General features: G+C 32.4%; 2 protein-coding genes and 1 non-coding gene across 7 annotated transcripts; 1 reads left to right on the top strand and 2 right to left on the bottom strand.

Annotated features, from left to right (window-relative positions):
* Positions 1-1,726: 1,726 nt before the first annotated feature.
* Positions 1,727-25,628, bottom strand: LOC109538311 (monocarboxylate transporter 10). 5 transcript variants are annotated; one of them, XM_048663604.1, is made up of 5 exons: positions 25,396-25,628; positions 10,255-12,011; positions 6,273-6,618; positions 4,727-5,009; positions 1,727-4,613 (listed from the first exon to the last, which is right to left on the bottom strand). In XM_048663604.1, the coding sequence occupies exons 2-5, from the start codon at positions 11,841-11,843 to the stop codon at positions 4,393-4,395; spliced, it is 2,439 nt and encodes an 812-aa protein (XP_048519561.1). In that variant the 5' UTR covers positions 11,844-12,011; positions 25,396-25,628; the 3' UTR covers positions 1,727-4,392. The 5 variants fall into 5 exon arrangements, with proteins under 5 accessions (XP_048519561.1, XP_048519562.1, XP_019761045.2 ...); XM_048663605.1 differs by lacking the exon at positions 25,396-25,628 and adding an exon at positions 24,319-24,432; XM_019905486.2 differs by lacking the exon at positions 25,396-25,628 and adding an exon at positions 20,171-20,466.
* LOC109538312 (chromatin accessibility complex 16kD protein) lies at positions 21,058-25,721 on the bottom strand. Its single transcript, XM_048663606.1, has 2 exons — positions 25,403-25,721; positions 21,058-21,708 (listed from the first exon to the last, which is right to left on the bottom strand). The coding sequence occupies exon 2, from the start codon at positions 21,641-21,643 to the stop codon at positions 21,239-21,241; it is 405 nt and encodes a 134-aa protein (XP_048519563.1). The 5' UTR covers positions 21,644-21,708; positions 25,403-25,721; the 3' UTR covers positions 21,058-21,238.
* A 259-nt stretch (positions 25,722-25,980) lies between these two features.
* On the top strand, positions 25,981-26,052 carry Trnaq-cug. Its single transcript has one exon. It is a non-coding gene; the product is annotated as a tRNA-Gln (tRNA).
* Positions 26,053-27,923: the final 1,871 nt, after the last annotated feature.

Below are 27,923 nucleotides of genomic sequence, written 5' to 3'. Positions count from 1 at the left end.
GCAACTTTTTTAACACAAAAATATTATTTTTCAGTTTTTCAAATACACGATAGGAAATTTGATCTTTCGATTTTATTTTTTATAACATTTCATGAATAGAAATGCATAGTGCTTTAAACTCAGACGAACCAAAAAATAAAACCAATTCAAACATTTAAGAAAACTTAAAATTCACGACACAAGGTACTGTAAATAATTTATAAATATATTGGTAAGTATGGAAAATGTTCTCTGAAAATGGAAAAAAAAATTGAAGCAAAGGAAATACCACAATTTATAAATCTTTATCTATTAGGATTAAATATCTTTTACTCTACAGTTCTTGTCTTGCAAGTCTCCAAATAAGCACAAATGATCTCTTGAAGAAATTACGAAACATTTGAATGACGTATTATTTGAATGTATATCTAAACTAATGAACCTAAATCACGCCAACTAATTTTGCAAATTTAATCAATAAAATAGGAATTTATAATAATTATAATAATAAAGCTCCAGCGGGTTCCCACATATGTTAAGTAGATGTTTGACTAGAAATTGAGCAGATGCAGATAAAAATTACATTTCAAAGCCAGAAAATCTTTAAAAAGCAGTTGGGCAGTAACTCATCCACCCGCAATTAAACTTAATCAACGTTCCATTATTTATGGGCTAAGCAAATAAAAGTTGGTTTCGGCGACGGAATACTGATAAATTTAAACTCGGCAGATAGGTCTTCGCATAAAAAACTATTTACCATATATTTTGCTTTTTACTGAGCCGGGAAAAAATGGAAATAAATGATGAATGTCCAGTAATGGCACTGAACCAAGCAAAAATTACAATTACTTTGCATACCCCAGCTCTTCGATAAATTCGAATTAAACAGGAAGGTCATGAAAAAATCATGTTTACTATTTCTGATATGTCTTTTTACTGCGAAATAGAGACAAATGGAAATGATTAATGGAAGTCAACTTGCCTATATTTCGTCTGTATTAACATACTAAATTTCGATGAGTTTGGAAAAAAAGTGTTTTCTATCGGTTGATTAATGTGAATGTTCAGCTCGAACGAGTTGCTGGGTATTTGTACTATTTGGGACATAGTTGTTTTTGGTCACTAATATGTTCATAAATTAAGATAAAAAATGTATGTATAAACATAGTTAGAATAACATGATTTCAAAACAGTAAAAAACCTTAAACAACTTTAGAACACACACTATTTTTGCATAGTATAAATACGTCTGTAAAGCAAATACACAAAAAAAATAATACGTGATTTCGCAAAGAAAGTATCGGGAACTCGATTAAATAGACCAACATGAAATGCTACTTTAAAAGCAGGAGCCCCATCGTCAAGGAATAACTTCCATCTAAACTTTCCAAAGAGATTTGAGCCACGGAGGTGATGACTTGCATCAATAGCAATTTTGAGAAAAAATCCTGAATTTAATGTCAGAAAAATACAAGAGCATAATTGAATTGAGAAAATTAGGAATGAAATAATCATTCCTAATTTTCTAAGAAACTTGTTTTGGCATTGCCCGAATGTTGCGTGCAAAATTGCCATTATCTTACCTACATATTTCTACCTACCATGTGTTTACTCTCACGGTTTTAAAGGAATCTCACAATAAATATTTCACTAGCCAATTTCAATAAATGCTCGTTATTGCACCGATAAAGAACGTGTTTGCCTGTACTTATTGAATATAATTTTTGTTATAGAGGAAAATGCAACATCTGTTAATATTCAATTTATTTAAACCTTAGTCATTTGTTTGAACTTTTTCTAGAACACATTTTACTTACAAAACTAATACCTTAATCAAAACTATTCGAAAATCTAGTCTAATCCTAATAACTTTGAATTAGAAAAACTATTATTGAACCATCTTTGAATTATAAAGAGAATACTGAATAACAAGTAACTTTAGAATCAATCATATTAGAGCAAAGGCCTAGATATGAGCGCTTACTATTTCTATACTTTCGTAGTTATCATGCAAAAATCTAAAAAAAATTCAAAATATCGACCATGCAAAAAGTTTACTCAATTACAGCTGAATTATTTTTTATTAACATATTTGGTAGTTACTATTACCATATTCGAAAAAAATATCGAAACAAACATTTTTGAAACATTAAAATCTTTAAGTTCAGTCAGAGTTTTTCGATTTAATTTTAAGTAAAACTACATAATAATGAACATCTTTAAATACTCACGTTCGCATACGACATATGAGATTAAATAAATAGGAAAATTGTAGATAGTTGATAACAGCTTGTGAATAGTGTCAGCATTGGAACTTTTTCCATGGTTCGTTGAATATTATTTCAATCATTCAACCAATAGATCCAAACTTGATCCATATCAGTTTATTTTAGCGTCCTATTTCGAAAACTACATCAAGCATGAGCGAATTTAATCACAGGTATAGCTAGCTCATCAACACCTTGGCGAGTCGTAACAATCGCACTCATTTTCGGCTAGTATAAAGGGTTGAAAAAGTTTTTTTCTAAGCTATTTTAAATATGGTTCAATTATTTCGCAAATGGTAAAGGCGAGTTTTGTTCTATATGTGGTTTACTACAATAGAATTACACAAACTTGTTTCCCATTAACTATTCGACAATTTCTTTAACAGTTAAAGTTCGGTAGTACGTCGGTATTGATTAACTTTGGGATTACAGCTATCGAAAGTATCCCCTATAAATATAAGCACACAGCCTCTAGATTAAATTCATCAAAAATGTTAGTCTATTTAGAATAGAGAATGTACCAACAAATCGGTATGTTAAATGTGTTCTTGCGAACTAAAATTGTTCATCCCTCTCATTTACCATTTCATGTATAATGTTACAATAAAAATCAAACCAAGGTAACACCAAAACATTCAAATAAAAATGTACAATCAAACATTGTTAAGTCCTTATTTTCATGTGGAAGAGTGCCATTATTCGTTGATCTAATTTATACAGCGTCATTAAAGAGCAGCTCCATAAAATCACTTTAAATTTATTGTAGTATTTCCAAACTAAATGACCACATCCATTAATTAAATAAGGATTGAATTTATGATCTGCATGGTCAATTTGAATAACGATGAATTTACTACAAATTATACGGTGAATTAATGGATTAATGGACACAGGGGATTTTCTTCTTGTACTAGATTTTTATTACAATCCAATAAATGAAGCGAATTGACTGATTTCCTTCTGTAAACTTGAAATGTTCAATTTTAGATCTGCTGTTAAGTTATGGTGATTTTATAAGTCGGATAAAGATATGTTTGCCTTCAAAACGACTATTTGCAGAATTCGGTTACTCAGCTGGCCTTTTCGATACTTCACTAAAACAATTTTAGAGCTTAGAGCGACCGAATTATTTTGCTATATTTGCAATTGCACTTTTATATTCCAGAAAAAAGTGATTGGGAAGTAGAAGGTATATATATTTGTCTAATGTTTTCTATTTTCAACTATTAATTCATTCAATATTATGCTTATTGCGCCGCAGAATTAATTTCAAAGTTAGAACTTTCAAAGGTAGATGAAAAAACTTTCTAGGTAGATGAAAAGTTGTTTGTTATGCACACAACCAATTAATGCCTCAATTAATTAATGAAAATGTTAAAACCCTGAAGAAATTGTGATTTTTTAATATGAATTTGTCAATATTGGCGACACTACCCACCAAATGCAAATGAATGGCACTCATGCTCCACGTATTCATCACCATGATTGAATAATAGTAAAATACGTACTATTCAGCACGTATTTCAATAAGAATTAACGCAAACATCACTTAAAAATGTAAAAAGCAAATCACGAAGTGTGTAGCTAAAGCATTAGTATGACACAAAAAAAACATTGAAAATAACTAAAAAATGTATATTTTTTAAGTGAACGGTTACAAAAGTTTTAAAGTGTATATTTTCACTAGAATTATAATAAAAGTCCAACCATGGTGACAACTATACTGAATGCACTATATACATTAGAATTAGAGTAAGAGGTAGGTTAGCTATTTAATACTCAGGTCTAAAATCAAACAGTTTTTCTACAAAATTTGTTTGTTTTAGCAAAACTAAATCCAACTGAATACAACAAAATGAATGCTCGCGAACCATATGTTACATTTCGTTTAAAGATCTACCAACTTACTAGTTTCAACGTAAATCAAATTAAAACATTTCAAAACATTAAAATGCATACGAAAACACAAAATGGTTCTCTCTTAAAGGATTAGAAGAGATTATAAAAAATAGTCATTAGAGAGTAAATGAGTATTAAAAACACATTTAAAAGAAAACTTGAAAAACTGTACAGCTTCAACTAATTGGGAATATTAAACTATTCGTATCGCAGTCTATTCGACCTTCATCGAGATTACAAATTTCTTCTATGCTAGAGTATTATCTTCCGTCTCCAACGCTGGGTCTTTTTTAGTGACATCTTGAGAAGATTCTTTACTAGACGATTCGGACGATGATCGTTCTTTCATGAAACGCTTGTACCGTTTCGTAACGGGAATGACCACCAACATTAATCCCGAAATTGCTATGAATAGTCCAGCCAAATAGAACGATAGATGGTAGGTGCCGGTAATATCATAGAGCCAACCTAAAAAATTAGAAAATACTTACTTCTTCATAAATAGTTATGTTCCCCTTTTATTCTTACATTTTTTAAATAGCTTATCATAATAAGAACATGAAAAAAGTGTCAATAATTACCTCCTAGCGGTGGTCCAATTAAATTGGCAAAACCTTGCACAAGTAGCAGCAATCCATAGGCGTTCGTGAATCTATCTAATGTGATTAGTTCGACTAAGATTACGCACGTCAGTGAGTAGTTGGCAGCTATCAGAAATCCAAAAGCTCCCGAAATCAAACAAAGAATATAATAGTCGGTAATTAATGGAGTCAAGGCTATGACTCCGCCGCAAAGACACATACAGATTGCGTAGATGATGCTGGCATTGGCCCAAGATCGATCCCCGGCCCATCCCAGGATTATCTGCAAGATAAATGAAGGAAACGTGAAGCGATATAAACAATAATACCAATAACAGAATAGCAGGAGAAGCGATTATTGCGAGTTTGTACCTATGGATACCGGGTGTCCGTTTTTGAAGCTCAGTCATGGAGATCTCGGTAACCATACTAGGTACGAGATTGGTGAAATTGGGGCAAAGTTGTGTAGAATAGAGCTTACTAAAATGCTCATTGAAAATTTCTGCTACTTACGGAGATATACGAAAAAAATTTAAATTCGAAAAAAAGTGTTCCTCCTAAGCTTATTTGACGCAGATATTTAAAATGAATAATACTTCATCATTGCAACTTTTTCTCTTCTTACAACGTGGCGATGTTGTATTTAAAATGCGACTTAGGGATTCTTGACGACCATCGTCAACTTTGTTTTTTCTTATGGGCGCCATCTTAGATTTTTACATGTTTGAATTCAACTTTTTTTTTCTAATTACATAAACAACACTTAAAAGTACTTCAAACCTATGGAACTTGTTCTTATTTCACATATTTGCAAGCTACTTATATATTTTAAACTTAAAATCCGAAGACAAAATAGCCAATTTTAATTTAAGCAATGGATTTTGTTCGGAACACGAGATCGAGTTTTTGTTATCAATTTGACAAATCTCAGACATTCTGTATAAAAACTTTCCATTTTGCCACCTTACAACGAACACTCAAAACGTTTTAATCCATGCCTATTGTTGTCCATAAGTGTTTCATCTTGCATTGTTCTATTCTCGTGCATACTTTTTGACGCGATGATTACCGAGGCTGAATGTATACAATCTAAGTTACTAAGAAATGCATTTTTTTAAATATATATTCCTGGGAAGAACGTTTTTTTTTATATAGCTTTTTTCAATTTCTATAATCCGTCATTGTTTAAACTGGGAAAAACTTCTCTTGGGAATTATTAGTGCATCTCCAAAAAGCTTGTTTTGTCATTAATTTTCTTCTCTTACCTCAGATTTGCTTCAATTCTGACAATTAGGTAAATATTGTTTTTCAAATTGCTGACATTTTATTATCTCTGAGTTGAAAACCGAGTAGCTCTTGTTGATTCTTAATTTAATCATCAATTTTCTCATTAACTACTTACTAAAACTAATATTTTGAGTGCCGTCTTAATCTGTACACTGTAAATCTATCTCCATTTTCAAGCAAAAGACAACGAAGAATTATAGCGAGTAAATGAGACAACACATTGTAGTTAAAATAATTGAAAGAAATTATGAAGACTTACCTCACCAACCATATTGATAATACCAATAATCGATATCAATATTGAAGCTTGATTTTCCGGATACCCCAGCATATTGGCATTGTCAGTTAAGTATACATAAGGTACATCATACCAAGTGTACAACAGAAAATTGGAAAGCGCAAACACCAAATACTTGGGATCGGCAAAATGCGAAAAATCAAACATATCAACTATGAGGTCCCAAAAGTCCCATAGTCCCGCACCCCATTGAGACTTTTCTTGAGCTATGGTGGTCATAGAATTCCTGTAAATGTCCGGACATGAACTAGCCCGCAACCGGTATCTTTTCAGATTCAACATGGCACCTCGATACGTAACAGAAAGCCTGCAAATAAAAGGAAATAAAATATTATTAGTTTAAAATTTAAAGGGCATTACAAAAGAGGAAACGTTCATTTATCAACGCTTCAAATTATCGCTCTCAGCTCAGAGGTCAACAAAATAATTATACATATGTATAAGAGATCTAATCTATTTTCAGAGTACACAAAATGTGTTATCTATTGGTTTAAATCAATTATCATCTATTGATTTAAAAACTGAAGTAAAGATTCATGTCATGAAAAATGGATCGATTTTATAAACTTTTAAAAGCTAAAGCAAGAATTGAAACGTTTTTACAGTGGAAAAACGTTGGGTTTTTTAATGCAAAGTAAAAATTTTATTGAAAATTGCTAGATTAAATACTGCTTTTTAGCTTAGTTATGCCTGGAATGTTTTTTTTAACTTTGAAATAAAATCAATTTCCATCTATGTTGATTGCAGTTTATTTCATACAGTTATTCTCATATTATTACGAAAAAATTAATTTTAAATCATGTATGTATTTAAATTGACGAATTGCTAATCAAAACCTTGTTGTAATTGGAGTTAACGGCTAATCCTTAATCTTATCGATTATTTACATTGTAAAAATATTTCAAGTTGAAGCAGAATTCCGTGAATCCCTGTAAAACATCTAATGAATATGTCTGATTTGCCCAAAATCACATAAGTCCATTGCAAAAATAGGGTTTAAAAAAATTTTTAGCATTGCATCAGCATAATGTTTATTAATTGCTATTATTTTTGATCGGTAACTTGGAAAACATTGAAGTTTGAAGAATATTAAAGGGCTTCAAACCGGTTTGCAAAAACTGGATAACCTTAGAGATAAGCAAAGAATTTTATTGAGAACAAAGTTTAAAAAAATGGTCGTGTTGTCCTTTCTATGAGGGTCGACGATTTTGTTTTTGTTTTGAGCCCAACACCTGCTCAAGAGAGGTTGGAATTGGAAAAACAATTTTAAGATTCCTCTTAATTAACGAAATTCCTCTCATTCATTCAATTAAGTAGTGTTGCTAAAAAAGACGTAGATTATTAAAAAAAAACTATAATGTATACAGGATACATAATGTATACAGGATACATAATGTATATAAACTATCATGTATCCTGTATGGCCAAAACTGAACACAGCATATGAAAGCATGTTATGGTACATAAATATGTGTACATATATACATATACTATATACATAAATATGTGTATATGTATATAGTGGTAAAAATGTTCCCACAAAATGTACCAGAGGAAAAACAAGAGGGGAGGATGATGAATGTTGCTGATGACGAGGTAGGCCTGGGTAAGACTGTGTTGAGTTGCGCTATTGAGTTGTTGTTGCTCTCTGAGTTAATGAGTTATAACTCATTGGTTAATAAGTTCTAAGTCATTTATTAAAACTTTACGAGAACCGAGACTGGAATTTCCACATCTAAAAAAAAAGGTCATCAATATTTTTTCTCAGTAACGTTTTACTACTTTGGTCAAACAACTAAAAAGACATCTAAATTTTCCCAACAACAGAACCAAGTCCCAGGAAAGTCAACGAGTTTTCTTGTAAAATCGATCTCTTCATTTTTTTGCATAACATATTCTGTTTACCAGTATTTTACAGTAAAACGTTTGAAAAACGCGGTTTTTCGGTTTAGAGACAGTGTTGTTTAGAAATGTTTAAACCCCAATTTCCAAGAATTTTCCAAATAAATAATTACAAACTTTCGCTTTTTCAATTGACAGTATTTAAAGTAAAAAATAATGCAATTTTTGCGTAAAAAGAATTGCTTAATAGAAGCCTTGATAAAACTAGAATAGCCAGAAAATTTAAAAGAACTTTAAAAATATCTGGAGCGATGAGGACGGCGTTTTCTAAAAAAAAATTCTCGATAATAATCAACTAAATACTTTCGGTAAAAAACTTAATTCAATTAATGAGTTTTTGTGCCAAATTCGAAGCTGAAAAGGATTTTCTAAAGTTCCCTGCAAATCGATGAATAAGGCTAAATTTGTAGAAAAATTAATTTTGTTATTTTTGGCTGAAAAGACCCCCATATCCAGAAAGGAAGAAAATAATCAGAAAACAATGGTTTTTGCGTTTTCGATTAAAAACTTTTAGTTTTGTGATCGGTTTTAGAGAAAACTTTAGTGGTTTTCGGGGAAAAACGGGAGTAATTGATTTTCGTTTTTGTCTCGGATTTGACGATGAAAAAAATGTTTACAAAGCTGTAAATTCATCTTGTATTTTTTTGCGTAAAAGACCTCCAGATCGTCAGTAGTTTTGAGTGAAACTCTACAAAATAGAGCGTTTTTTAGTAGAAAGTAAAGAAAAAAAATCGGTGAAAACTAAAAAACCACATTTTTTTAACAAACTCTTCAGTATTCACAGGATTGGAGGTGGCGAGATTTCCACATTATCTGTTAGAATGAAAATTATATGATTTTTCCTCCAAATTCGACGCTGGAAAGGGATTTCTAAACTTTTTACAAAGCGACCAAAGATTCGAAATTTATTTCATAATTTTTCACGGAAAATACCTTAAGCATTTTAAGTGAAACTTTAGAAAATTGAGCTTTTAGAAGAAAGAGTAACTTAGCTAAAACTGAAAAATTCAAAAATTTTGAAAATTTTTTTAAAATGTTCCTAATGAAACACCTTTATAATAAATCTAAATACAAGTAAAAAAAGTCATCAACATTTTCCTAGCAACCGAACTGAGTTACTGCGCCGGTGCGGTGGGTTTGCGCACCAAGCAATTTGTGTAGCACTGCAGTGCAGCACTGAGTTACCCAGGCCTATGACGCGGGCTTCCACATGTTATACAGGACTAATTTTCTCATTTTTTGACGTAAAGTTTAACTTTTGTGTAAGTACTTAATTTAGGAAATATGAATAAGCCAAACATGATTAAACAGAATTTTACTAAACTTGATTATTAAATTTGATATAGTTAACTCACAGAAACTTGCCCAACGAAAATACCACAAGTCCGTGCAGTCTTTTGAGCAAAACCCGACAAGTTTGAAAAAATTATTCAAAACCAAACATGTTCAAACTTGCGATTTATATTATGTCCAAAAATACGATTTCAATAAGGTGTGCCAGATTTATATTATAGCTACATAAAAAATTACAAGGACAAATTGAAAATTATGCCTACTATAAAACAGTTTTTCGGCATTAGTGAAATTTACGATTTGGCGGACTTGTGGGGTTTTGCTTGGCATCTCAATTATACATCCGATTATCAATACAATAATGTAATAGTCAACCACATGCACAAAGAAATTGTTGATTTTATTGCTTTGTTGTCAGAAGGAACTTGAACAAATTATGTAAGAAAAAGAGCGCAACTGAAAAGTAAAGGCTAGGAGTAAATTCAGCTCTAATATCAAGACGCTGAAAGGTGAAGCTGAAGCTGAAATGGGTCAACGAGCGTGAAACGCGAAACGTGCTTAAAAGAAAAAAATTGGGTCAAAAAGATTCGCAACTGTATTCATAGAAATGCTGTCGCATTGAAGGGATTTAAACTATTTTAAGGAACTTCTGGGGATTTTCTAAACGAACAGACGCAAGGTAAACATGCTTAACTATTTGTAAATCAAATTCATCATGAGTCTAAAACAGTAAAAGAGTAAGACTCACCTATGGATTCTAAGGTCTTTCAGAAATGCCGATCCAGGCAACTTTCTTGCAGGCAACGACTTTTGAGTGGGCGATAAAGGTGAAGCTGGATTCCCTTTAACCCACCAACTTTTGTCCCTTGGTGTTGACATCACGGCTGGAGGTGAAAGTTGTGTAGTTGTATTGGCATGTTTAAATGATGCGTTTGCTTCAGTTAGACGCCCGGAGTCGCTAAAGCTCCTTGAGGGCACAAGAAGATTCGGATAGTTGGCTACCAGTATATCATAAATATTTTTATTACTGGCCAACAGTTCCAACACTTCGACTGGAATTGTTTCGCCATCTCTTATGTAAGTTGGTAGATGGACCACAGAGTTGCATAAACGGGACTTTTGCACGTCAAATTCGTGATCCACACTGCCTTCAATAATCGGCTGAAGAACGCTAGCATTACATGTTCCAGTGCTAATGGAAAATGAATCGGCTGACATCAGTCGGCTTTTCCGCTTCAAGTGCCTGTTCTTCTTCCTTTCCTTGGCTAGGGATTTTTGTTTCTCTGATGTCCACGGCAGGTCGCGCATTAAACAACCGCAAACGACCATGTTTAAGAACAGACCGGCCAAAATTAGGGTGGTTCCTCGCCAGCCGTACTCTTCTAGTAGCTTCTGAATCAAAGGTGCAAATATAAACGTGCCAATGCCACTTCCACAAACGGCTAAACCAGTTGCGAATGATCTTTTCTTGTCGAAGTAATACGCCACGATTACAACTGACGCCACGTAACATAAGCTAAGCCCAAATCCGGCAATGACTCCAAATGTAATGCAGAGTACTATCATGCTATTCGCCTGGGAACTAATAATAAAGCCTATTGATGCCAAGAGAGCTCCATATATTGTAACTTTGCGGCATCCATATCTATCCGTTAGGAAACTGGCTATGGGGCCAGATAGCAAAGGCATGGCCATAAACAAACTGCCTACCCATGCAGTGGTGCTCCTGTTTTCCCCAAAATAATTCAAAAATTCTACGAATATGACGCCGAAACTAAATGTTATTCCATCGGCTATCAGATTTACTACGAAAGAGGCAGCGACAACAACCCATCCCCAACCTCCATCTGGAGGTCTGGCTTCGGCTATTTCCAAAGATTCACTTGAAGATGAACTAGATGATGAACTAGAATCATCTGAGGAAGAGGGGCTTGCTGAAGGTTGATCTTTTTTAACGAACGAACCGCCGTCATTATGATTAAATTGTACATGTAATACTGGTTTTTCTTCTGGTGCCGTGTGCATGTTTCCAGGACTATTTAAAAGCTTCTCACTTTCACTAGCATCAAACAATGGATTTATCTCCAATTTAGGCTTTCCTTTCGCGTTCTTCTTATATGGCAAATCAGACCTTTTTGCAGGTGCTCCATTTTGGGTGCACTTCTTGTTATCACTCTGGCACGAAACGGTGCCGTTGGAAACTAATTGGGGCGCTTTAACACTAACTTTATTGACAACAAGCAAAGAACGATCACTTTCACTTATTTCGTTAGTAACGTTTTCGCCGAAACTGCACGGTTCGGCTGAGGAAGCGTTAGTGTCCACACTTTCGGCCATTCTTGCAGATCTCTAGAACACTGTCTGCGCAACGAGGTCAGACGATAAACACTGCGATTATATCTTTTCATACGTGTGGTGGACAATGGTGGTTGCCGGGGGCGGTTTGATGTTTGGGCGCGTTTGGCCATACGGGGCCGGCACTGGTTACAGACGCCGAAGAGTTCGCTGAAACAATAGAAAGTTTATATAGATAAAAAAATGGGAAAATCTGAGGCGTCTGAGTATAAGCATCTGGGTGATTCACTAACAGTGCGAAGTTCATTGGCGCCACCATGTCTTATCCAAAACTTGATAATTTCAGAAATACAATGCGTTTAAAGTCAAAATTTCAATTCGTTTGCTAGAAAAGTAGTAACGTTAGGTTTTTTAAACTACGATTAAAAAACGTGTTACAATTTTCGTGTTGCTCATTAAGGGCTCTACTTGCGACAGAATTAGTTGATATTTAGATTAATAAATTTTCACCCTTAATGTACATAAATCAGGTATTCTCTCTTCGTATGATTCTTCGGTGCATTTTTGAGAAAAATCGATTCAACGGACACTCGGTTTTAGTAATAATAATATTATTAGCTTCGAATGCTACATACAAAAACCATTCCTTTTTCAAGTTTAGCAAAAGTGGACATGCATAATTCAAGAGCCATACATCTAAAATCAAACAATCAGATATTCCCTCAAAATAGCTTTAAAGTTATCACAGTTTTTATAGCATTGGGTAGTTTATGTATTTTATTCGAAATAGGGGTCTAACCTATACATAGTTTCAGTTTCAACATTTGTCTCGAGGAATACCAATCGACCAAAATAAAGTTCATTACAGTGTCTCGTTTGATAAGTATGAACGTCCTTAAAATATTTTACTTTATCACAGACAAGAAGAAAAGCGGTTATTTCATCGATTTCTTTGTTGGGTTATTTGAACTTCCTGGCAAATTAAATAAGTAACTGCTTTTACAATGTATTCAACAAAACTTAGTCGAATTTTCTGAAGATATTTTATATCATTTAAGAAGTGGTTTATGCAAGATGCAGCGTCACCTCTCAGAGGTCCGGACTTCAATCCTCTAGATTTTTCTACTTGATCTCACACGAAAGAGATTTTACAACGAACTTGAATGAACATTCATGAACATTGAAAAGAAGTGAAAATTAGAACAGCTTTTGAAAGTTTACATTATTTGTCCATATTTATATGCTATAACGTAAGTTAAAAATTCACAATTTACATTTACAAAGGAAGTTAGAAAATCGCCTTTTTTCCTCACTAGTGAGGGTAAATGGGGAATGTTTTATTAGTTTTGACTTCTTGATAGGACGACTGATCGACTATAAGTGGCTAAATTTCACGACTAATCAATGATCATGAATCAATGAAAGTCAAAAAATACAAGAGGATTCAATTATCGCCACACTTTGGGTACCCAACAAAATAACATAATTTTGAAATTTGGAAAATTGAAAATCTTAGAAATTTCTTGATAAAACGTTTCTTAATAAATCGTTTTCGCTTTCTTGTGATGTAGGTAAGTACATCAAAAATATTGAATAAGGTAACATAATGGACAATGAAAGGTTCTTTATCATGTCCACTTTTTATTACTATGTTCCTTGTTTTCAAGAATTTATTCAGACAGTTCAGACAATTGCATGGCTGCCAGTATTGCATTCAGCATATATTTATAATGAAAATTAATATTTTAGGCTTGCATTATGCCATCTTTAACACATGACGAGAAGACGCCAACTTTAATCCTTTCCATCTTTAAAATTTATTTTTTTAAAATTCCACACCGTTCGAATGAGGCACCGGCGAATTCATTTTTATTTTTCAAATAAACTAAGTAGAGGCAAGATAGGTGCAAGACGAAAGAATTATAAGTTGAAAAGAAATGAAAAGCATTAATAACATTTTTGGCTTAGTGGCTTTTTCCTGTGTATTTAATTAAAATGTTCCAAATTTCAGCAGCTTCGCGTTGAGTACAAAATAACAACCATAATTAAATAATAATTCAAACCAACCGTACCGTTTTCATAGGAATAATCAAACTAATTTATGTTAAAAACATTTCGTACATATAAAAATACATAAATCTCAAGACCAAGAGTTGGAGCCCATTTTTTTAAATCGTATATGAATTTTAAACGTTAATATTTCGCATATTACTCAATACTTGTTATGTTGATCTAGTTCTCATTCAGTTAATGATCTATTTTGAAATATGCAAGTTATAATTTTACAGCGTACTTGGCAAAAACCGAGGCAGTCTTGAAACAAACAAAAATATCAACAACTCAGTTTGCGTTGCAAGAAACAACACCTGAATAAGAACGCACATGAGCATGAATGCATGAGAAAATGTATTAAGTAAGGAGGCTTTCGCACTGAAAAAGCGATTAAATAAACATAAACCTACACGGGTAAATAATACATCACGTACGAGGCAGTAAAAGAATACAAAATTCTGTTAACCGGGCTGTTTCTTCAAACATTACGAATGCTCAGATATTTTTTCGGAAAACGAGATCCAATCCAGAAAATCCATCCAGAAAAAAGATGTGCTTGTTATTTATTTCTGCTGAAACCATCCCAATAACAGTTAATATTTTAACTGTAACTTAAACAGCCACAAATTTCCTAATCCACTGATTTTCAATAGTTATGGTTCCTGAAAGATCAATTATGGAGATCGATTTTTTAACCTTGAGACGCTCATTCATATTCGATCTCCCATGTTTAAAAAAATTCTATATTTGTTCTTGGCTTTAAAATACTTGTCTTGCTTCCAACTTTATTTCTGCCGGTATACAGGTCTTAACAGGTCAGCCTGACATTATTATGTGCCATTTATTGATAACCATAAAGTACAACGTTTTATTATTCATTGAGTTATCTTTTTATTTGTATTATTATTAATTTCACGTTTTCTAGAACAAAAAAATCGGCTTACCTGCGGCTTAATATAAAAAAATCATATACTAACTGGGTTATCACAAATAAGATGAGTCATTAAATGTATCATGTGACATTATATTTCCAAATAAACTTAATTGAACATTAATGAAGATATGTTTGTTAACATAACAGATCATATACATTTAGAGCATATTAATGGTGCACAAAAACACAACAAAACACGCGCTAAAGATTATAATAATCAATCCAAAAGTTATTTTATTTTTAATTTGTAGATATAGGTTTCCTCGGCATTCTGATATATGTACTTACCAGGAAATGGTTTCAATGGAAATATAAAAAGTAATATAAACCGACAAAAGACAGTTTTTTGTTGAATTTTTGTCATTAATATAATCAAGACTGAAAGGAAAACAGAACAAAACACTCCGTTTTTATAACATTATAAAAATGTTTTTAAAGCTTCCGCCATTCTTCCTCAAATAATCTCCTAACAAAGAACCCAACTAACTCATTGTCAGATTTAATGGCAACAAAATGCCTTACCAGGCGGTGTTTCACCCTAAGGCTGATGTATCTCACTTTATAACTCATTCATTGAAAAATGTAATCAATCTGCTATAGACATTTTAGCTGAATTAATGCACTGAAGGTATCTAAACGTGTACCGCACATTTCATTCCGCACAAATACATATGCTCAAATCATTAGCCTTTGCTCATAAGTGGTTAAATGAACGCGTAGGTTTTAACTGATTAATTAGATTTCATGAAGCTAAACTATATTTACTAATAGTTTACGGTAATGCCTCAATTAGAAAAGACGGCATTCAGGAGGATTGTCCGCTCACAAAAGATAATGATAGTGCGAATAAATGTAAAACTGAAAAAAGTTTAATATTTGTAGTGATCGCTATTATTTGAAATATTTTAAGAAAAAAAAATACTGGAACAGACAATATCAAGACAAGCGACTAGTTAAATGAAAATTAATTTTAGAACTACAAATGTAGGTAATTAGTAGTCACGTTTCAAGTTCAAATGTTATCGGTTTGTTTAAAATAACGTTCAGTACAGTCAGTATCGACTCATTACTATGATATTTATCTTAATGGAGACAAAGCTCTCATATAAAGCTAATTAAAAACTATGAAAATTCCCATTGTCCAACCAGGTAAACCATCAAGAATGTTTTACCACAGATTATGAATAAGTCAAATGTAAAGCTTTTAAAGCACATATATTACTTTAAAATGTTACCAATAAATTACAATAAAAAATGCATTAGTTTAGAAACTACATCATAAAGTTTCTGATTATTCGCAAATTTACTGGAGTTAAAAAGTTGCAAACTGCAGGCTTATATGCCTTTCACTCAATAAAAAGCTTAGCTTCAACGCTAATGAGCCAACCGCGCAACTTGAAAATGAGCTGAATGGAACTTCCAACAAAAAGTTTAAATAATAAACCATGTTGCACTTGAACAACAAAAATGTTGAAAACTTTTCAGCAGGAGTACAGATTATTTCATAATAACTAATTTGAAACATGCACCAAATATTTGTTGCGCTAAAAAAAGTATTTGAGTTGATTTTAGGATTGAATTTAAACGCAAAGCAAAGTTATAAAGCAGTCTATTTAAAAGTGATTAAAGATCATTACGATAAAATGGTGCCTACTTACCAAATGATCCAAGCAATATAATATTAGACAAAATAAGTATACTAATAACCCATAACATTGTTACTTCTCAGTCACATAAAAACTTTCAAATGCCAACAAGACTAACTTTTCTGTCGTGGTCTCGAGCACTGATTTAATGACTCTTGCTGGATACTTGAGAACTATTGACTGCAAATCTTTTCAAATGGGCAATGGTTAATGAATTTTCAATATTTTATTTAGATAATCTTATCTGAAGAACATACTTGATAATTGGAATAGTAGATACCGATTTTTGTACAACTCAAGACTTAAAGAAGATCAAGTTTTCCTTGCGGGTAGAGACTAAATTACTTAATACATTGTTGTAATGGTTGTTTAACGTTAAATTTAAACGAAGTAATCTCACTAGCAAAGTTCTCAAAACACTTATTTACATAAAACTGGATAATAAGTCCAATTTAATCTAATATAAACCGTTCTTATTCTTCCAAGCATCTTGTCTGCCATGTGAGAACTCAGACTGTGAGATTAGATTGAAAGCATAAGTAAATCAATGCCAAAGTAAATATGCAAAACTAATAAAGTACCATGTCTGAACAAATCATTTATTCGGTCCAAAGTTTTATATAGTTGTATATTTTTGCGTAACAAAATGTTGATTCTATCGAATAGTTATAAATTACAATTATATTTTAAACATAGTTTATCATGCGCTCTATTTCTCTACGTGCAATAAACCATTATCCAAACAACGTCACACCAGGTTAGTATAACGCACATAGAGCATAGATTTATATTGGACAACAAAAGGCTATTTCAGAAAAGATCACGTTTATTATTAAATTTCGCACGACTTGTTATGATTCAGCGTTACGGGCAATATATGCAATGGAGAAGCAGCAAATTAACCTGTTAAGTAAGTATAAGAAGTATATTCCAATAAGCACAAAAATGGTGTTAAGACATATTAACAAAAAGTTCAATTATATCGCTTCCTTCTCTTCCCTTCTTTCGTTACAGCTGTAAAGGATTTTTCATACAGTTTTCACATTTTCCGAGATATTAGCTGTTTAGATTTTACGGTTTCATATCTTTCTTTCAATGTAATTCGACATTAAGAAGGACCCTATTTCTCGAGAAGATACCAACGATTGATTGGATGTTTAGGCTGCTTTCAAAAACTTTCATCATAATTTTTGCTCCTATCTTTTTAGAGGTTAGGAATTCCTGATAAAGCCTAAGTAGTGGAAGAGTGCTTTCGAGACGAGTTATCGAAAAGGTCATTACGAGTGTTTCGATATTTTCAACCGTTCACGAAATATGAAGTTTTTAAACTTTCAGACGACCGGCTTTAGGCACAGGCAGGCTAAGAAGTGTTTGAGAAAAATGCAGATTACAATTATCTAAGATGAATAGAGTATAAAAATTCAAGAAAGGCACGACTTATTATCTCCTTAGCATAGGGAGGCTCTTGCTGCGTTTCGTATATAATCGAAACCTTAACCACTTATAAAATTGAACCCTAGTTCTGTTAAAAGACTGTTTCCTTTAACGCTTTACAAGAATTTTCCGTTGGTAAAACCTGAAGTTTCCAAAATTGTGTAGTTAGAAAATTCCAAGATAACATGTTACGATAGCAGCCAGATTCGAAAAACACTGCATATATGAATTCACAATTTTCATTGTCTTATCTTATCTGTTAGCTGCTTTTAATATCCAATGCAGGTTCAGTTAATAAATAAATTGAGGTAATGAGCCCCAAATATTTTTCCTATTACGATTTAAAGGAGCTTTTACATTTTCTGGAGCTTTATAAAATAAAAGGTTTGACGACCGGAGCTATTTCAAACTGGTGTTTTAATGAACTATTTAATATGCTGCGGTTTTTTATAAAAAAAACTAATTTGGGAACGCAGCAAATTAATATTAATTTCGTGTTTCAGCTGCAGTTTGTACGGTTTGTGTTAATAATGCTTAGTTAGACTTGATTCGGAATCGTTTTGGCGTCGGTTATCATTTCAAAAACTATGCTAGATTCCATAATAGTTATTTACATAACAGTAGGATATGAATATTATTAACGCACGCATGTCAAGATTTATTTGCACGACGAGGTTGTAGGCCGAGTCGTGTAATCGCATAAGTGCGTTAATAATACAATATCCTACGTGTTACGTACAATATTTTATCTACAACTATAAGAATTATTATTTTAATGATTATTTGAGAAAAAAATAAGTAGTTATAAAATTGAATACAGAACACCGGTAATGAAAATTTATCATGGTCATCAGAATCATTGTCAAAGTTGTGTTTTAAAATTACACATTTTATAATGAGTTCAAGCGAGGATCTGCCATGGGATATTGAGAACGAAGATTTTGCTGTTGTTTCGTATCTTGTGTGCCAAGAAAACCACGGAAGAAATACCAAGCTTTCAATCGGTACCAGAAATCGTGCAGACAACGAAAGATTAACAAGCGAAAAAGAATTATGTATATTTTATCAAAGTAGGCAAAATACATAAATCATCATCAATTTGGTGTTAAAAGCTTCGTTATGAATATCAGATGGCAGATCATCGCTTGAACTTATTTTAAAATGTGCAATTTTAAGACACAACTTTGACATTGATCGACATATTTATAACCGCACTAGTGCGGTAATAAACATCATTATGAAATTGGAAAGGGTGCCAAGTCAAAGTCATTATATAACAGTGATAAAAACTGAAACGTTTTGATAATTCTTTTTTCTTTTAGGTTGATCAAACACAAAAACATGTTTTCCAAAATAAAAGGTTAGAAAAGGGCATCTGCAGGGATCGTAGCCCCGGGTCGTACCACAGGTTAATCGGTCCTGGCCACGTCCATAAAGTATCCATTCAGAATCTGGTCAAGGAAAATAAATCAAAAAGATTTGACTGAGATTTTTTTATCGAAAAAACGGAATTGGAAACTAATGACTTCCCAGAAAAATGTTAAATGCGCCTCAGTAGTTTTTTACGAAAGTTTAGAAACGTACGTAAAATTATAAGTAAATATAGCAACCTCCGTAAATGATCTTTCAGTATCTGGTCAAAAAAGATAAATCAAAAGCGTTTTGAAAATTAGATTTTTTATGAAAAACGGAAAATGGAAACTAATGACTTGCCAGAAAAATGTGGAAAGCGTGTTAGTAGTTTTTTGAGAATTGCGTTGTGCCATAAAATGCTAGTCTCAATTTTGAAATAAACACAATTTTCATATTTCTCATCCAAGAATCGACACTGAAACGTTTTGTCAAATTGAATATAATTATTTTCGTAGAAGTATGAAAAATGTACGAAAACACCTTTAAATTTCACCTTCCCTTATCTACAATTTCTTACCATAATTGTCAAATATCAGCTTGAATTGCGATTTTTTAATTATCAACGTAAAAGCCGTGAATAGTTTATTTCCAACTCGGAAATAACACTTAAAACACATAAAACTTTCAAACTTATCAACAGTTTTAAATTTAAAGTTAATCAATTAAAATTTTAGTTTCAAACGCTTTACAGCAAAGTAAACGTATCTAGCTGTTTGCAATACGTACTCTTATATTTGACGAGAATCCGCAAATATTCCAATAATCCAATTTGCCAAAACCAGCTCATAAAATATCTGCCTTAAAATGATGTTCTATAAATAACAACGCATAATTTCAAATCCGAACTATTGAATGAATCAACTTAAAGAAGATAAAGACTTGTTCTTTACCTGAGGAATCAATCAAATACATGTTGGCGCGATCAAATCCACTGCTACTTTTTTATGACAAAAAATAATCCACGGTTATTGCTTTTATCACCTTTTAATCACTTCTCGGTCCAGCATTGTCTTTTCCATATAAAACCCACCTAACATTTAAAAATGTATTACAAGATTTCAACCGATGTAAACTGCCGGCAACACTCTTTCATTGTGATAAAGCACAACTAAATGTTTTAAATGTGCACAAGTTACTACACAAATGATGTCTCTAAAGAATGATTGAAGCTACAAGTAGTAGTCTTTTGTTGATATTATTTGCTATCAAGACTCATTGGCTGGCAGTGATAACGCGCTAGTAGGTACTGGGTGAGCCAGATAAATGATACAAAACATTTGACCGATAAATGAAGAATTGGACATGATTAAACAAAAATAGATTACATTTTACAGATCTAATCGACGCTTGCTCATGTCTACCGTTGACTTTCACAAATAAGGATGCTGAGGAATATTAGAGCGATTTTATTCAATCACTCAGAATTCGAAATGCTTCTAATCATGTATAAAAATATTGTCACATAGAAAGCACATATCGGATACTCACAGTCAAACAATGATATCTGTGGAATTCATTTCAGTTCTGTGATCCCTGTGTTGCGTGAGATTGTACTTGACCCATGATAGGAAAAAAGATAAAAGACGAGTAATCAAATACAGAACACGTTGAAATACTAGCAAACCAAGATACCTTTTAATACTTCATTTGCATCATTAACATGGTTCTTAATAAACCTATTTTTAATAATAATATCAGTAAAGGAATTGCTTCAAGAAATTAAAAGATCGTACTTGGGGTATAAAATTATTAAATTTGGTGAATAAAATAATAGGGATTTATGAAATTGTATTTATTAGCCGTCCACTAAAATTTTAACCTGCATGTTATATCGCGGGTTTGCATTTCTCTCTAACCAACAATCTATATAATAATGACATTACTATCCATACAATAACTTAGGTTAATATTTTATTCACAGAATGCGTTTTTGCAGGTGCTGCCAACAATGTCCAATATTAGTCAATATGTTCCGAACTGCCTTCACTTGCGGTATCTTCAGTGCTACTCGAATCATCATCTGATGAGGAAGTGTCTTCAGCGGTCCTCAATTCGGCCGCATTTTTTTGCTCCATAATTTCCCTGAATTCAAGTACCGTAATTTTCTTTGGTAAAATGTCTCTTAAGAATCCGTATTTTTCTTCATCGTGCACTACAGCGGACAGGTGCCTGTAATCTATCTTTTTACCGAACTTCGTTTCATTATAACACTCTTGTGTGAATGTTCTGATGAAGAGTTCAGCTGCTTTTGACATAATTATGCTTGATTCTCTACTCACAACTTCATCGGACGTACTTTTCATTATTGTTTGAATTCTACCCACTGGAATCACTACTTTGGATGTTAGTTTCATATCCTCCATATTTGAATGTTTCTAATATTTCAGATGCTTTACTTCAGATCGCAGCAGCGTAGAACTTTTCTGTAGAAGACACAAAAACAAACAAACTTAAAAACAACACAAAACACTAGATACAGTATAACAAAATGAAATTCACCCACTTTCACTTTCTATAAAAAAATACCTTACTGAATCAATAAAAATTAGAAGTGTTTCAACGATACAAATATATAATTTCGTGCTTAATATTTTTATATTGTCAACATGACATTGAAACATGGTAAAATTTCTTAAATATACGTGGGCTTTGTCAATAGAGACAGTAATATTAAATTTCAATTATAAAACTTTCCGGCGTTAAGCGCTTTCAAATAGCAAATCGGTATTAAAGCCTAAATACTTTCTTACGAAGAATATGTGAATATCGTGTTTTGTCGCGGCATTGAACTTCAGTAATGCCATCTCCAGAATTCCAAAAAACTCAAATATATGTGTAGCGAAAAAGGAAACAAGGGAAAATTATATATGAAAATATTGAAAAATTTTCATCTTGAAAATTGTGGATTTCAAAATAAATGGAACTTGCCTCATTCTCAATTCAAATTGCACCAGTTCAAATAAGCAATTCTTGTTAAACGAATGGAAATTACTAATTAAACCGAATATTTAGCTTGTGGAGAAAACCAGTAGAGACAATGACCATTATATCGAACCGTACTACGATCCACCTTGTCATATTTCTTTGCTTCTTATGTCTCATTTCTTATAATGTCTCGAATTTTTATGCCTAGATTTTTTGAGCTTTAATATTTCACGTAAAATGAAAAAAAACTAACGATTTCAATCAAATTCATGAAGACGAGACAACAAGGATAACTCCGTATTCATATACTAAAGTTGTTTTAAGATATTCAGGTATTAAAGTTGTTTTATAGAAAAATAAGATTCATTCACCTTATGGAAAAGAAACTGTTTGCCAAAAATGTATGATGGACTCGGGATGTTTTTCTATTAATTTTATGGTTTCAAATAGTTTTCATTCATGTTTATTTCTTCAGCAGAATTTTTATTGAAACTTTTATGTCAACATTATAAAACACAAGGGATAATAAAAGAGTACCTGGCAATTGGCCCAAAAATTTATTTTCAATTTGTAAATTTTGAAGAAATATCTAGGAAGAAAATGTTGAATTTTCCAAGATACAATATGGCAAAAGAACTCTAAATCTTAGTCACCAACTATTATAAAATTGTTCTTATGCATTTAATTTTTTTTTAATTTTGGAAAATTATGTAACTTTTTAAGTTGAAAATTGGAGAAAATAAGCCGGCGATAAACTTCAAAAATGGTAGATGGTCTGGAATTTTAGAGTCAAAAGTAAACTTACGATATTTTGGAACACTGAAAAAGTGGCTGTTAACCGGAACACCAAGTTGAGCAAAAATTGCCCTATTTAAGTATAAATTGTCAAATTTGGAAGCAAAACCAACAAATACGCTTTGCAAAACAGATTTGCGTGAGAAATTTGCAAATGTCCAATAAAAAATGTAATTATAACAGGCAATTTTCCGATTATTTATGAATGGGCTCAAAGATAGAGATAGGCGAGATTTATAATTAATATAATAGGACTTCGACAAAACAAATACACAAATACCTATGAAATGTGAAAATGCAAGAGCTAAAAGTTAATTTTGTTGTCGTCGGGGTTGCCGTCGTACTCATAGGATTCTAGTTGAAATTTAAATCATAAGACAATCCATATATTCAAATGTGTAATACAATCTGGATGATATCAGCATATACCGTTCGTATTCGTGATTTAAACACGGAAATTAAATGTCAACCGTGGAAATGGAATGTTTAAACTCTGTGTGAAAACGTTGAAAAATCTGAAATGAGATTCGTTAATTTTTAAAAGGATTTTAATGTTTTCCCATATTTAGCAACTGCGAATCACCAACATGGTCGTTTTCCTTTGTCCAAAAGTTAAGTTTCCTAAACAATTTCGCGGGCAAAAACTGTTTTATTTCTACGTTCAAAAATAATAAGTAAATATGCAAAACAATTCTTTACAAAGTTTTGCTTAAATACATAACGTATAGCTAGAAATAGATCAGATAGTGGCCGGCTAAATCACCAATCTTGAGCCCATTCTACTTCTTGTTGAGAAGAACTTTCAACATTTAAAGAAAAAATCAGAAACGCTTGTGATCAACTTTGTAAACATGTTAGCAATAGCTTGAGTGACAAAAGTAAGAAGGAATTGAATAAGTGTTTTGAAGTTGAAAATTTTCGAACGAAAATTCTATAAAATACGATATGAAAAACCATAAGAATAGGGGTTCAAGTGCATCCTGCTCAATCCCATTAAAGAATTTCTGATCAGACTTTTGGTATCGTTTTTGTCTTTCTGATAGTAAATCTAAAACAGTAAAACGGTCACCCTGTACTAAATACTTCTATTGAATTGTATGAGTGTTAACAATTGGTATAACCAAGTATACCAACAAGTACCCTCTCAAGTTGAAGTATTTTTTATACGTTCCATTACCGTAAGGTAAAGCTAACCAGTCAAAAGTAATAAGTCAATGCTAAATAATTAATTTTGTATTATCTGTACTATCAACATTATTTAGCAATTAAACAGTGATGTTCAGTTTAATGTAATATTGATATAACATCTCAATCTTACCGCGTGATTGATAATTCAGCGCACTACTTTCCAGTTATTATCGTACAGGTAATTTTAATCTGTTTTTAACACACCATATATCAAAAACGCTTAACTTTGTATCTGAAGAGCGTTCAAAAATTTCGTTTATTAAATATTGTAGTATTTAAAAAAGTGTGCAGGTTTTAAAAACTGACAAAACATGGTTTGTGATTGAACAAAATTCAGTTTAACCAGGAATGTGGGCACAGGCACGTCTCTAAACAAGTTTTGATATAAAAATTATTTGTCAAGTTTCTGTTCAGTTTGGAAGAGAAAACATTTCCTTTTTGTAGACCGCAATGTTATGAGCCAAACAACTTAAAATCGTATTAATGTGTACCTAGCATAATATAACTAGAATTACGTAGTAATTCAAGTGTCTCTTTTTGGTGTAATTATTGAATTATAAAGAGGAAGATTTTGTTTTACGACTAAGGAAAGGAGTTTCCGAAGTATGATGTGTTAAAAAAATTCATCTAAAATTACTTGCACTAAAACTTCCTGCAAAGAATGCACCGACTTACGCAACACAAGAAGCTCACATATTAAATTAAGTCCAACTATGAAGCGACTAGCGATATTGCTTTTAACCTAAAGATTTGCATTTAAAAAGTAACATGTTATTATTATTTGCGACCTGAAATCTTCATTCTATGAAAATTAATCGTGATTTTCAACGCATCGGTGTTAGGTGTATTGTACAAATTTGACCACGATTAATAAAAGCGAAATGATACAGGACGGTTACCGGAAAGTTTCGTATGAATGATGAATGTAATTCATCAAGTAGTTGGCAACCCACGAGGACACTAGACAATGTAAGCCATAGGTTAGTATAAGAATTTAAAGAGTGCAGGTATTCTGACTTAATTTGTATTTCCTATTTTCGTTATGGGTCAATTGTTGTCGGTAATAGCAATATTTTTAACTAGTACCTACAATAATAACTAGTTTTATGAAATATTTAAATAGAGCAGACAGCAATGTTGGTTCAACTCTGCGAAGAATCAAATTGAGTTGTGATTTTGATGTAAATATAATCGAAAATCTACATACCTGAGTATTCACAAATTCGATGCTAGAAAACAGCAAGCATTGTGCCAATTGTGTCAGGAAGAACGGATCGATCTGGATGCAGCTAAAGGTTTTGTTTGTTGGAAAATGAACAAAAAAAAGCAACAATCTCTGCAAGGCCTTGCCAAGAAACAGAAAAACTCGATTAATTGCTTTCGATTCGAAATTTTGTCACGGGCAATTCAATAACTGAAAACAGGGAAAATTCAATGAAGCGCTAATGGTTTGGTGGAAAGTGGAAAACTTTGAAAGGAATATAGAACTGACAAAGTGACAAACCAAACTGACCAAAATCCAGCTTTCAGTCTGAAAGTTTCAGACGGAAAAGTCAGCTGAGAACCAAAACAAAAGTTTTCGTCTTCTTCTGTGGTATCGTTGACAACGCTGCAAGAGGCCTAGATGGAAGGAACTGCATGTAACTTACAAATTTTATTTGAAAGAGCTATCATAATTGTTTTCTTCCATTTCAATTGAATTCACTAAGTTAATAAATCACTTAGAAATTACTTTTTTGTTGGAAAACGTCACTCTTTTATATACGCTGTCGAAAAGAATCTCTATACGCCTGGTCCCATGGTGTAATGGTTAGCACTCTGGACTCTGAATCCAGCGATCCGAGTTCAAATCTCGGTGGGACCTTAGCTTTTTTCAACTTATCAGAAAACTCTATACTTGTGCATATCCACTATCTAGCTTGTTCTTCCCCTTCTGTTTCAATTTGGAATTGAGAGCCTCATTTCAGTTTTGCAGGAAGTTGCGTTGAATTTTCACAACTTTTTAAAATATTTTTTAATCGTGTTAATTTTATTTTCAAAGTTTATAAAATGCAAACAAACGGAAGTAGACCGCTAAAATTTAGCGTTTTTATTAACAAGATTTGACTTCTTCAGAAACCTTAGTTTCTTGCAGGAATTTGCGCTGAATTTCGACAGTTTTTTCAAAACATACTGAAAACTGTTTCTTAATTGAGCGCGTCCTCAGTTTCAGTTTTGAAGGAATTTTTTTTAAAACCTAAAGAAAATTGTTTAATCGTGCGCATTTGACTTCCAAAGTGCATTACATGCAGTCAAATAGTCATCCAAAAGTTTTTGAATTTCTTTAAAAATACCTCAGTTATTAACAGTCCAGAGTCTCGAGCATTTTGGAAGTTTCTTTAATGCTTACAAAATTTTTGAAATTTACTTTAAAACTGTGTTAATCGTGCTCCTTCTGATTTCAAAGTGTCTATATCTGTGTCTGTGTATGCAGTCTCAGTTTCAGTCTTATGGGAATTATGGTTGAAGTTGGCAAACATTTTTCAAAACTTATTGAAAAAAACTTGACTTGACTTTCCAAGTATGTAAAAATGACTTTTATTAACAAGGTCCGATTTCTTTAGTCTTCAGTTTCAGCCTTTCAGGAATATGGCAAAATTTTTAAAACTCACCCAAAAAACCTGTTTTCTTAGTTGAACACATTTGATTTGCAAAATTCGTAAAATGCAAATGATAGCAGATAAGGGGCCGAAGTTTTCGATTGGTATCAAGATCCGACTTGTAGGAATTTCTGTAAAATTTTTACAATTTTATTATGCCTATTCATAGTCAATGTATTTCATCAAATTTGCTCCGCTTGAGCAAAAGTCGGAAAACACCTATTTTCGTAAGACCCCTATCAAATTAACACAAATCTGCATGGTGAACGATGCTTAAAGCACACGCCCTACAGTCGAAAATAGGACCTTTTCTTGTATAAACAAGTGGTTCGAAAATATTTAGTTTTGTTATACCGGGCAGGTGTTTAGGTCATTTATTTTGCCTAATTCACTTTTTTACAACCAGATTATAGCCCCATTAATTAACCATATTTTACCTATCACAAGCGTTTGGTGCATAAGCGCTGTAGAGCTCAAAAAAGTATATAATCTAAGTAAAGTATTTTAATGTTAATGTTTCTCAGCCGTAAAACGAACCAAAACATGCCTATGAAATTCAATGAGAGAAATCTGAAGATCGCCTAACAAGATCTTGCCCGGCTAGATGCAAAAAACTTCTTTCTGATATCAATAATTTTAAAAACAAGGTGATAGTTACTATGTGGTCTCGAACAAACGTGTTTTTAAAAAACGACTTTATTGAAGCGAGTACAGGATGAGAATGAATATAATCTTGGGCTTGCATGTTAAGGAAAACAATCTTAAACAATAGACACTAAGATGCTGAATTGCGTCTGGCTGAAATGCAGTCTTAGTGATAAGGCGATTGTAACTCCTCCGCCTTTAGATAAAAGTATACCCTATATGGGTGTAGTTTTACATTAAAGAATTATGTCGTTGTTTGCAACTTTGTTTTTCTTTAAATTTAACTTACTTTTTAAAAGTTTATATAATATGTAAATGCAACCCATTACAATAATTATGTAAATTATAATTGTCCAAAAACTTATATGTTTGACATCAATTGGAGAAATTACTTCTGGGATGTTTCGTCTTTGGGCTTCCAGTTGTATTTGGAGTTGTCGAGTGGCTTCCA

Source organism: Dendroctonus ponderosae, unplaced genomic scaffold (genome assembly GCF_020466585.1).
Source record: "Dendroctonus ponderosae isolate FM_Combo_2020 unplaced genomic scaffold, Dpon_F_20191213v2 Dpon_F_20191213_2, whole genome shotgun sequence".
In the NCBI taxonomy this organism is placed as follows: domain Eukaryota; kingdom Metazoa; phylum Arthropoda; class Insecta; order Coleoptera; family Curculionidae; genus Dendroctonus; species Dendroctonus ponderosae.
Note: the sequence above shows the minus strand (reverse complement) of the source record. Positions and strands in the feature narration are given on the sequence as shown.

Bases quoted from the DNA above. Each gene is read 5' to 3' on its own strand.
- LOC109538311 (XM_048663604.1), bottom strand. From the start codon at position 11,843: ATGGCCGAAAGTGTGGACACTAACGCTTCCTCAGCCGAACCGTGCAGT. The intron at 6,619-10,254 runs GTGAGTCTTACT...TTTTATTTGCAG, and splicing joins AAAGACCTTAGAATCCATAG to GCTTTCTGTTACGTATCGAG. The intron at 4,614-4,726 runs GTAATTATTGAC...CTAATTTTTTAG, and splicing joins AATTGGACCACCGCTAGGAG to GTTGGCTCTATGATATTACC.
- LOC109538312 (XM_048663606.1), bottom strand. From the start codon at position 21,643: ATGGAGGATATGAAACTAACATCCAAAGTAGTGATTCCAGTGGGTAGA.